A 12,862-nucleotide genomic window follows, 5' to 3' on the forward strand; every position below is an offset into this window, starting at 1 on the left:
GACTTCTAGTACTATCTTAAGTTGGAACAGATTACTTTTCTTGACTAGCTGTCCTTTTACAGTAAACATACTTCTGGCATGACCCCTGCACAAAGCATTAAATTCAGCAGTCAATATTTTCAGTAGGGAGACTAAATATCTGAATGATGTCTTCCATCCATAAAATCTCTGAATCATCACCATGGGTCCATATATCTAGTGTCAAGAATTACTACAAATAATAATTCACATTTTCATCATATTCCTTTTATATTAATGAATAACGTCAGGACTGACAAGAATGGGAAATTAGGAATTTGACTGATTTGTCAAGCTCACAGGAAATCTACAGCTCAGCCGGTTCCTGTAAGCCCATCTCCACTAGTTTTCTCTTCAGGTGTGGTGATACCAACAACAGGTACATCCTCCTTCAGCGCTTGTAAAATTAAGCACAATTCTGCCCTGATGGCATTGTAACCTTTGTAGAAATGCCTGAGCCATTTATATATTAGGTGCCAATATGATTGTAGCTGCAGTAGAGGAGGTCAAAAATGTCTTACCAAACTCTCCTGGAAAAGTGGTAAAAATATCCAGATTGAGGTCTCTGCTGTCATGATTATACAGCTATCATTACTAGAAATAAATAGTTTAAAGCCAGCTTGGACATGTCTACGTGACCTGCAGTGTGAACATACTCTAACAAATAAGAAACTGCAAAGCTCATGTATGCAATAGCTCTTATATTCCTATAGGTCTTAATTTGAGTTTGCTTTGTTTACCTTGAACAGTTTACAAGAATCTACTATTCCTCTATGATAACCTAAGTTGTCTTTTGAGTGAAAATACAAGATTGCCTTTTGTATTTTTACTTAGGATTGGGAAATCCCTATTAGCAGTCCTGGCAAAGTTCTAATACCAAATCTTCTGATACAGTTGAGGATTAATTCATGCTGTGCTGCAGCTGAATGTGATCACGTCATTTGTGAAAGACTAGGAACTCTCCATTTCATATAATCTATTTTGTGCTTTTGAAGAGCTGTGAGTTACAGTCAGAGCTATGTGAAAACAGGAAAAGAGGCATGTGCCATGAATATGCATGCTAATTTTTAAATTATTTTGTTTCAGCTTTACCCTTGTTAATAATTCTTGGAAGCTTGTTTATGAGCAATTCAGAACAACTACTTAATAGATAAAATTCTATCTTCACATTTTCTGCGTGCACATACAAATCACACAGTGTTTTTCCATTTCCTAATTGGAAAATAACTTCCCACAAAATACTCTGCAATATTGCTCCAGTTCAGCAATCTTCTTATCTGAAAGCATGTGAATAATACCATCCCTATTCAACAATGCACTCTGACACCTATTGAAGTTCAGTGAGCCCATACTTAAGGTTGAGCACTTGCTTAGTTAATGCATAGCTAAACTGGGGACTACTCGCTTTAAAATTCAGCATTTTATCAGATGCTCCTGCCAGTAAACTCACTGACTTGAATTTCTGCAGAAGATAAGTACCAAATGAACATAAATTCCTTTAAAATTCAGAAAAAAATAAATTCATAGACATAGTTTGCAGAAGAACATAAAAATATAACAATATAAAAGAAGCTATAATGAGTCAGCCTGGTATCCTACTTCCAACAGAGACCAAAAGTGGGTGCTTAGGGAAAGGCATAAGAATAGATCAAGTCACTCAACTCTGTTTACATTTTTACTGGAATAATTTTTGTCTGGAGATGAGTACAGCTGGTCAGATGGTATCTGAGCACTTCATTGCTTGATGCAGTTTGCAGGGGTTTGTAAGTGTACTAACAGAAAGCCTTTTGCAATATTCAATCAGATGAATATTTATGCTACAGTTTTTCCTATTTTCTTTTGCAGATTCCTTTTCTGCTCTCAGAGAGCAGTCACACTTTGAGACTGTGATATAGGGTATTGTTTATCAAATACTCTAGAAACCTAACAAAATGGAACAGCCCATAGAAAGGTCCAAAACTACTCGGAATATAAACACTCCCCTATCCAAGCTGAGCCTTAGTTCTCACTTCTCAGTTTCAGAGAATAAGAGCTTTGAACAGTGGACTCTTTGAAACAGTCTTTTCCACTATTCATCTTCTCATTTGCCTACCAATATACTTGTTCCATATATTAACTCACAACTGTCCTCTAAAATACCCTGACATATATCCATTATATGAAATCAAAGTGTATAATTGCTCTTACAACATCATTTGTTTCCTTTTAGTACAGATTTCTCAAGTTATTCTACATTTATCGTTTATTATATTAAAAAGCACTAAAATTATGTATGTCAATTAACATGGTGGTTCTATGGGCTTTTATTATTATTTGGCACAATCAGGCAAACAGCAGAAGCAAACTGAACCAAACAACAGAAACTAATATTAGCAACACTTTGCTTATTGCCTTGGCAATAAACAGCTGAGGGATAATGTGATGAGGAGAGATGAATCCTCATCACATTCTAAATTCCATCTACTAAATAAATTAGTAGTGTCATCAATATCATTGCTACATTTACCCTCCACAATAGCTGCTCTTGCACTGCTGTTTCTCTTCAGTACCGACCCCCCAGCACTGTTGAATATGAAGGGCTGACTTCAAGGAGGTAAGACACAAAGGAGCCTGGCCTTGTTCCTAATGGGCAATATGGTTTCCATTGCAGGTGTGTAGAGACAAAAGACGTTAATATTACATCTGCTTGTAATTCGCTTATGCATTCATGCATTTATTTATTGCTTAGAAAAGATGACAAGTGGATAGCTTTGTCTAACTTGACTAAATCTCTTCAGTGTCCCAAAGGAATATTTGAAGGCAAAATAAAAGGATTACAATAAAAAAGGAAAAAAAAAATCTGGAATGGAAATCAAAAGTGAAGAATATGGTGAACCTGAGGTACTAGTTCATTCCATAGAAATTTCAGATGTTCCCACTTCCAAATATTTGTTATTGCCCATTTGCTGGAGGTTCTGGCTTCTGCAGCAAAGTTAAGGAAACGGAAGATGTTAACATTCCTCAGGAACCTCAGTGCAAAGTCTGATGGCATAGTCTAAACCAGCCAGGAACTGGTTTCAGATAAGGCACTAATCACTGCATCTTCATATCTTAAATTGTCACACCCATTTGTTAATGGAACACAGTTCTAAGCCCTCAAACCAACTGGGATAAATTGAGACACTGAGATAAGCATAAGAAGATAAACAAGGATGTGATACACTCTAGTCATTAGTCTGCAGTTAGTTTAATGCTAAATCAATTACTGATAACAGCATAAACTCTGGCAGCACAGAATTTATCATGGGCTGCAAAACCCAACTGTGGTGCTGCCAGCTAGAAGGTGCTGAGCTTTTGTTTTGCCATAGCATCACTATTATGGGTGACCAGGCTAGTTAGCTTGAAATGACATGAGCTGCAGTCAGTCACCCTTTTGACCACAAGCAGAGAGGTCTACAGGCATACAGACTGTAGGTGAAAGAATTTGTTCAGAGCATACAGCATACTCCAAAGGTTACACAAGAAAAAATACTGGTGGTAGATTGTATTCATCAGCATATGACGCAGCTGAAAGCGTTTTGATAAAGAATGCCCTTACAGAAATCATGGTCAAAAGCTTTCATAGTTTATTCCTTTCCCCTCTGCCTTCTCCCATAATTCCTCTACTGCATTGCTGGTATCTGCCCCTGTACAGCCAGCATCCTTGAAAAAACTGAGACAACAATTTAAAACCTCAGTTACCTCTTCAATGCAATAGTAAGAAAATGATAGCTGGTTTTAGTAATGTTTATAGTATTTTGTTTTATTGCCGATTTCAGTGTAAATATAGGCTGGATTTTTATTTTTAAATAACATGGTCACAAATGTTAATACCATCCTCTATGCTAGGTTGCCAGCTGATAGTAATTGATGCCTCATTTTCTACAAAACTAAAGGGCTATTTTTTGCACAACTCATTCTGCTCTTCAACACCCAATATAAAGAAAGCTACAGATTTCCTTTCTGAATAAACATGTACACCTGGATTTAGATAATTCTCCAGGAAATAATTACCTTCTCTTTATTGACAGTGTAATATACAGAGGTTTTATTGATCAAAAATGAGTGTAGCCTGCTACAAGCCTGGAAAATGGCACTAGTGTATCTTATATAGATTTAATTCATGTTGTACAGAACAATTTACTATCACACCAATTCCAGGTAATAGGACTTCAGTAATTAGTCTTCAGAAAATCCTGAATTGATGACTAAAACCATAAAATAAGTTCATTGCGTATTTTGGTACATTTCTTTTACTTCTGCCAGGAAATAAGTAACACTATAGCAATTTTTTTCCTACTTCATGAGGTATTTCATGCAACACATACTATAAGCACCCTAGAACTCCATTTTTAGTATTAGTTGATTTACCTTTGTGTTTTATATAATTAACACAATAATGCCACATAAGCTAAAACTTTCCAATCATTGCACTTCCTTTTTCTGCAGAGAAATCAAATCAGTATAGATGTGGGAAATAAAAAATATTCTTCCCCCAACAAAAATGCCAATTCTTATTGCAAACAAATTTCCTAATTCTAAAGCCAACTATCCAATAGACTTCAGATGGAGTGGATGTACATTTTATTCACAATAACCTATTAAGTCTTACTCATAATGTGGACCTTTACTTACCTGCAGTATGTAATGTATACATAAAATATTTGTCCTGTTCCTTATAGGCTTTTCAAAATCACTGATGTATTTTTAAATTAATCACAATGATGATATTAATAAAGAACTTCAGGGTGGCTAAAAAGGAACAGCATCTCCATAGAGCGAGATCATCATCATAAGGACTTTTTTCAGGGCAACAATCTAAGTATTATTTACTGTAATCTTTTCAAATTAAGTGACTTTCAGTGTTGACATCATAGCTTGACCCCACCACCATATGGAAGTAATTAAAATACAGATGAAGACAGATTTTACCTCTTCAGAGATAGCTGGGAAAAAGCTGTCAAAATAACTGTGTCCAGAATTATTACTACTAAGCCAAAACTGTTAATTAATTATATTACACAAAAATTAATGATCTCAGTCACTGTATATGAAAAATTTTCTATAAGGTATTGACAGGGATTCTTGTTCAGAAAGAAAAGTGAAATTGGTAGTCTCACAGTAACTTCTGTTTGTAGGGTCAAGCTGGTAATTTCCTGCAAAATAATCCAGCATTTTGCATTGCTCTAGGTAGAAGAGATTTTCAGTAACACCTTTTCCATTCTACAAATCTCCTTTTATTTGTTTTTAGAGATACATGAAACCCGTGAAGGTAATTTTACTCACACTGTTCTTCCCACTCCTGGTCATCGTCGCTGTGTTGACTATGCTGCTGAGCTTGCTTGAGGCTCAGATACAACTCTTTTGCTCGGATTTCTTCCTGCTGCCTTATTTGTTCTTCACCCTTTTGTCTTTCCTCTTCTTCTCTTTTCTAGGCAAAATGAAGTAAAATAGAGGTGACTAAAGAGGAAGAACATGCCAAAAATTAAGGCACTGCTTCAGTTGTTTCCTCCCACAGAGTAGCTATGTACCTTGGAAAAAATTACTGTCTCTTCCAACTTTGTGTTTCTTACCTATAACAACAGGCATAATAGAAATTTCCTACCTCTTAGGAATTTCTGAGGAAGTACTTGTTCAAAGGTTGTCTGTCCTATCTTAACACCTGCCAGGGTACAAATACCAAAAGCAACATGAATATAGAATATGAATGTCCAAACAATATTGTTGTTTAATGCCCCTAAGGGGGAATCATACATGTTTTCCCAGTGGTGAAACAGGTGTCTGGGAAACAGAAAAAAATATTTGTCCACCACAGGGAAGGAAAGGCTTTCTTTTCTCTCCTCCCCCCAGCCCAGTTCCCTCTAGCTCTGCAGAAGTTATCTATTGTTAACCAGAGATCTGGAATTAAAGGAAGACAACTCCAATTCTTTTCAGAAGACAGCTTTCCAAAGCAAACAATATTGCTGTTTGCAGCCTCTGGAAGCTCAGTGAGGGCCAGAAGCAGCAGAGGGAATCAGGACTAATTGGTGGTTCTGGTCACAGATCACACAATGGCACATTTAAGGAAGAATGACAAAAAGACTGAAAAGAAGAAAGCAATTTAGCAGTGACGCAACACCATCTTCAGAGTGGGAAAACAAAACAAAAGCAAATCCCCAACCTTTGAAAGAATTCAGCAGTTTTCCATTTCCCTAAGTAACATAAATCAACATTTCTCCATTTAGCACAGCTGACCTCCACCACTTTACACCAGCAGAAGATCTGTCTTCTTGATAATAAAACAGATCAAAAGACCTGAAATACTGGGTATTAAAAATTATGTACCTGTGTTGTGAATAGTTCCATAACACACATGAGGAAAAATACATTAGGCTACTCTTCTTATTTGTGAGAAAGAAAAGCCTAGTATTGTTCTTCAGTCAATTTTAATGCTAGCATCTCTGATTATTTCTAACATCACCCTCCCATTGTTATCTCCTGAGTCCTAGTTGAGTGGACAGTTCATTATTTTTGAAGTCAATGCTTTTAGTAAACTAGTAAACACTGATTTCAAAGATTTTTCAAGAATTAAAAAAAAAAAAAATCAAAAAATTTAAATACTCCATAGAATTAAGGATTCCATATATCAGTTGCTAGTAAATGGCTCTGTTCCCTTCTTGGAAAAAGTATGCAATCAGCTGTTCTTTATTCTTATGAGGAGAATATTTATTCACTTAGTTTCACTACCTAAAAAAAATCCAATACACCTAGGCTATCTTTTCAGGAAGATGGACAGACACAGGGGTAATCCTGAGTTATCAATGTTTTCTATTCAACATCTCAGACCACAAGGTAAATTTAAGGGGGGGGGGGGGGCGGCAGGGAAATCAATCTCTCAGCAGTTTCCCTGAATCACACAAGAGTTTTGTCACAAGTCTGTTGTTTGGTTTTTTTTAAATGTAGCTATTGTTGAAGCATTTGTAGTAAAACAAGATGAAAGTGTCTAAAAACCCCCACAAAAAATAAAATCTAGAATTCAGTTTGAGTTCTTAACGGGAAGCAGTAATGCCTACTAAGAAAATTATAACTTTTTTTTTTTTTTAGTGAGAAGGAGATTTATTCAAAGAAGAGACAACGACAACAAACTTAATGCTGGCACTTGATTCTGAAATCGCAAAACTTTTTCATTTAATTTTTCTTTTTAAAGGAAGAAAAAATTTAAATTCTATTTATTCAAATTAGTGCGTGGATGCATGAGCAAGTATATTGTACAACTCAAAGATGTGTGTGAGGAGAAACAATCCTTGTTAGAGTATGACACAGGAAAGAAACGTCGTCCTTTTGTCAAGTATGAGTAAAAAGTGTGTTTGTATTTAAAATGAATAACAATTGAATTTTTCACATTTACTCCACTGGAGGAATACAGCAACCAGTTTATCTGCTTCTCTCTGTGAACCCAATCCTGCACATCAGAGCTGAGAGTGAGGAGCTGTAATAACCTACAAACATCACCTTCTGCCTGACAGCTGAGAGAGATTGTACTGGGTGTCGTGACCCTTTCAGCTCTTCCAGAATAATTAGGAAGGTGACAACACAGTACATAGTTGCAAATTGCCAAGAAACACCAACCTGCTGCAACAAATCACACCCGCAATTCAATAGGCAGCAGTATTCCTCTCCAGCTTTAACTCCACTGCAGAATTTGAACATGCTAAATGATCTCATCTAGCCTCTGGCAGTTGAGCATTTACCACAAACTTGTTCCTTGTTACTGTAAATGTGTGCCTCACAACGTTTTATAGCTTTACTATAGCCAGCTCCAAATAATATTTAATATTAGCCATGGTTAGCTTCTAATGTTTCAGTCCAATGCAGATGAGTGGAGATTAGGTCAGCATTCAGTTTCTGCTGCAGAAAGATTTAAAAAATACACTGAGGAAAAGCCAAAATATAACAGCTGATTTTTTTGCAATGGAAAACTGAGCTTCTGTCTGCCATGGCTCTTGGTGTCTCTCTGGGGAGTCTTACGGGATGCAGGGCAGCTGAATGACTGCCATCCTCCTCAGGGCAAAGCCTACGAGACATATTTGTTACAACAGCCCTCTCCGAAGCAAAGGATGCCTGGGATTCCCTCGGTGCTCCGGGCTGGCAGGAAGCATCTCTGGCAGCCCCGAGAGCTGCAGCTCGTTGCTGCATTACAGCTGCTGTGAATCTCCTGAGACCCCTCGGCAATCACCCCTGAGCCAGCGCAGACATTCAGTCTGCCTGCCACAGAGCCAAGAGCACAGCTCGTCTTCAGATCTGAGCCCTTGGGACTCCCTGCTCTGAAGAAGAAAATCTGGACATCCCTGGGTCCCCAGTTCCAGGACAGCCTGCTCTCAGCAAGGCAGACACTGCAGGCAGAATTCAGAGATCAGAGTTCTCCTCAAACCCACCTGACAGTTTCCAACAGAGCTGTGCGTGTGCGTGAGTATCAGCAGAAATACGTCCAACTCCTTCCCAATCTTTTTCTGAGAGAATTCTCTCACTCGCATCAGAAAAGAAAGTGTTTGCAGAGGCATTATTTTCTTCTCTATTACCAGTGTCTCAAAAGGAACACAGGGTTTGCATCACTTCACTGTGCATGTATTTGCACAGAGACAAATGTACGAAATGCAGTCGTGCTTTATGCAGAAGCAGTTACATTTCAGTCATGGATATGCCCCAGGACATGCTAGTCACACATGGCTCATAAGGGAGTTAACAACATACTCTGCTCCACAAAGACCCTCTTTTAGATGAGACAGAAAACAAAGTTTATTGGGAGAGATCCGAGATCTATTGCACGTGTTGGAGCAGACTCTGCTTGAATAACTTGCCAATCTACTAAAAGTTTGTCTCTGGATCTTAGTGGCTCTTCACAGCTTGAATTCCTGATATGCAAACTATCCTCATTAGTGGCTCAGATTTTCCCTTTTACCCATGGAAAATATCAGAGCTTTGCTAGTTTTTACTAGTGATACAGAATAAAGATGGGGCTTCAGCAGCACAATCATTACTGATGCCACTGGGGAAAAGATTTTTCTTTTAAAATTTTACCACAGTTCCTCACAAATACGATAGAAAAACCTGAAGACCTGATTCCCAGCAGAAACTAACAGCTGCCTCACTTCTAATACTGTTCAAGAGACAACTGCATAGAAATAAAGAATTTCTGAACTGTTGTCACACAAAAGAAAATAATATGAAGTATTACTGAATTATTGTAATCATGCTTGAATGTACCCAACTGAGGCATTTTCAGAATGAACTGGGTGCCAAACCCCAGCAAGAAGCTGTTGTCATATTCCTGGATTCTAAATATGCTGTCCTTGGGAGAGAGTTCAGTGTTTTCTTGGCACAGCAAAGCACAGAGCTGAACTTACAGCTTATTTCTACTTAAAGATAACAGGCCCATTCAACTGTTTGATGTTTAACTGGAGACAAGAGTTTTTTGGACCAGGATAGAATGCTCACTGCTATATCATTCATTGTGGTGAACGGAGTTAAATCCAGTTGGCGGCCAGTCACGAGTGGTGTTCCCCAGGGCTTGGTTTTGCGGCCACTCCTGTTTAACATCTTTATTGATGACCTAGACAAGGGGATCAAGTGCACCCTCAGTAAGTTTGCAGATGACACCAAGTTGGGTGGGAGTGTTGATTGGCTCGAGGGTAGGGAGGCTCTGCAGAGAGACCTGGACAGGCTGGAGCGATGGGCTAAGGCCAACTGTAGGAGCTTCAATAAGGCCAAATGCCGGGTGCTGCACTTGGGCCACAACAACCCCCAGCAGCGCCCAAGGCTTGGGGAGGAGTGGCTGGAGAGCTGCCAGTCAGAGAGGGACCTGGGGGTGTTGATTGACAGCCAGCTGAACATGAGCCAGCAGTGTGCCCAGGTGGCCAAGAAGGCCAATGGTATCCTGGCTTGTATCAGAAATAGCGTGGCCAGCAGGGACAGGGAAGTGATCTTACCCCTGTACTCGGCACTGGTGAGGCCGCACCTCGATGACAGTTTTGGGCCCCTCACTACAAAAAGGACATTGAATTACTCGAGCGTGTCCAGAGAAGGGCAACGAAGCTGGTGAAGGGTCTGGAGCACATGTCGTACAAGGAGCGGCTGAGGGAACTGGGGTTGTTTAGTCTGGAGAAGAGGAGGCTGAGGGGAGACCTCATCGCCCTCTACAACTACCTGAAAGGAGGTTGCAGAGAGCTGGGGATGAGTCTCTTGAACCAAGTAATAAGCGATAGGAGAAGAGGTAATGGCCTCAAGTTGTGCCAGGGAAGGTTTAGACTAGATATTAGGAAGCATTTCTTTCCAGAATGGGTTGTTAGGCGTTGGAATGGGCTGCCCAGGGCAGTGGTAGAGTCCCCATCCCTGGAGGTGTTTAAGAGTCAAGTTGACATAGCGCTGAGGGATCTGGTGTAGTTGAGAACTGTCAACGTTAGGTTAATGGTTGGACTAGGTGATCTTCAAAGTCTTTTCCAACATAGATGACTCTATCATAAGAAGCCCACAGTACTGTAAGTGGTGATGGTGACATTTTACTGTATTCCTAAACTCTGCAGCAGTTGTCTGAAGAATGAGGTCCACAGCACTTCTGGGCAGAGTAGAGCACTCAGGCGTGTGTTGCTGAAGGCCCATCCAACTCAATAGACTGAAGTGTGTTCTTTCTATTAAGCATAAGCTGTCAATACTTCCTGAACTGAAGCACTAATTATTCTGTTCTTCTCTGAAGGTTGATTTCTAAACCTGTCATCTTTGATGAGAATGGGAATAGCCAGGTCATAGAAACTCTTGGATCTACACCTTAAACTCACTTCACTCACCACAATCCCAACTGGAATTAAAGGTCATGAACTTGCACCCAAAAAAAACCAATTGTGGAAGGAAATTATAATGCACTGTTACTCTCTTGTTGCCTATCAAGAGAATAAGGATTATTTCTCCTTAAGTTTCACTCTCATTAAAACTCCCACTGATGCAGTTTATATGCAGCTTTTGGTTAGCACACATTTCATCTCTGAAGGATTTTTTAAGGAGCGATATAGCTTTACTGTCAACCGTGCTTATATTATTAAATTTGGCAGGTATCTGATGTTGTCATACAGATAGTACTTTACTATTAATATTAGCTTGCTTCATGTAGACTACATGAAGAGCGAGCTGAGTCTCTCTGTTATTTCTAAATGTAGCTGAAGGATACCATCCACCCCTGGCTGGCTGACACTCATACCTCTAATTTGCCCTAGCTCTGCACATTGTTCAAGACTCTTAATGACAGCAACTGATAACAGTAGGAAATTATGCCTATGATCTCACAGCCTTTGTGAATTAGCAAAAAGATTAATGATAGTAATTGGCTCTCTTATTTGTCCTTTGCAATAGGTGCATAAAAGAATAGCTGTCCTTAAACTGCAAAAATAGAGCAGTCAACATTTATATTCTAGCATCATAAATTAAAGGCATTTCTGCTTAAGAAACACCAAGGAAAGCAATACTTTTCTAATAGTGTTGGAAAAGGAAACAGGGATCATCATTCACTTTGATGTGTGAGATATCATTTATCTAGTGCAGACAGCCCTAAAGTCCCATGATAGGTCAAGAGGAATAAAAGCGTTTTAAAAAGGAGTGTTTGTGATACAATATGGTTAGAAATTAAACACATCAGCAGAAAGGAGCGAGTTTCAATCTCCCAAGTCAACATGCTTCAAGAGGATGAAGCATTAGCAAAGGCTGAACTTTTCATAGCCCAGTTTGGAGACCACTTTAAACAGTCTGGTCATCATCACAGAAGGATGATTACCAATGCATTAAATATTTTAAACCTGTTAAAGTGGGCTTGCTAACTGATCTGCATCTCATTCCATACCCTGAATCATTCATGAAGGGTACATTTCTTCATGATTTCAAAGATTGCAGTCATACATGAGTAGATTCAGTAATTCATCTTTGCCCCAACACCTTAGTTCTATTCACTTTTTGTAGTTGGAGGTAGATGCCAGAAACATAACTTTCCTATTTTCCTGTCTAGGTACCTTTCCACTCATTCAGCTTGTAAATATTTCATGTTCTTCTTCCACTGCACAAGAGTAGCTATAAAAAGAGTAAAATGGGAAGAAGGAAAGCCAAGTGAGCTTAAATTAGTCAGTGGACAGAGAAGTTAACAACTCCCCCATATTAGCCTGTGAGATTCACTTGTCTTTGAAATGCCTTTACTGCTTTTAAGCAGTTCTACAGCACTGTGTACAAGATCTGCTCTTTCAAGACCCAGTAATAGATAAGCTGCTTTTCTGAGTAGCAAAGGTGCGGTGTTATAGTACGAGCGATCAATCCTGCATGTGGATTTCTGCTGGTGGAACCCTACGTTAGCCTAAGTCCCTCTCAAATTATAGACCTAATTGAAGACTCAGGGCTGTAAGAATAATTAGACCATGTTGTATTAATACAACAAATGCCAGGAGCACACACAATAAAGGGGCATTTAAAAAATAAACACTGCATAATATCTTGTTTCCAAACTCATTTTTGAAGCCAAAGAGTTAATTCCTTATGTGTCTTGAATTAAAAATTTTGGTTCATTTATCTAAATTTTTGCAAATATACTCTTCAAATGCTTGATTTAAAGGAAACCATAGGAGAAAACAGGTTTCTGTTTCTTTGATAAAACAAAGATGTTGGCAACTTTATGAATAGGGCTAAAGAAATCCTGGCCAAAAGTTAGGATTTGAAATTCAAAGTAGAAACTGAACCAAATTCTCATCCCACTTACAGCAGTGCAATTCTTGCTCCTACCAGGCACACAGTTGGATGGAGAATACCTGCTCCCTTCCCA

General features: G+C 38.8%; 1 protein-coding gene across 3 annotated transcripts in view; it reads right to left on the minus strand.

Moving 5' to 3' along the window:
• SH2D4B (SH2 domain containing 4B) overlaps positions 1-12,862 on the minus strand; it is a 100,180-nt gene that overhangs the window by 33,353 nt on the left and 53,965 nt on the right. For all 3 annotated transcript variants that reach the window (XM_074874482.1, XM_074874483.1, XM_074874484.1), the window contains exon 4: positions 5,323-5,467. In XM_074874482.1, the coding sequence (XP_074730583.1) occupies positions 5,323-5,467 (145 nt within the window). The remainder of the gene's footprint in view (positions 1-5,322; positions 5,468-12,862) is intronic.

This window comes from Strix uralensis, chromosome 7, assembly GCF_047716275.1.
Source record: "Strix uralensis isolate ZFMK-TIS-50842 chromosome 7, bStrUra1, whole genome shotgun sequence".
Taxonomy (NCBI): domain Eukaryota; kingdom Metazoa; phylum Chordata; class Aves; order Strigiformes; family Strigidae; genus Strix; species Strix uralensis.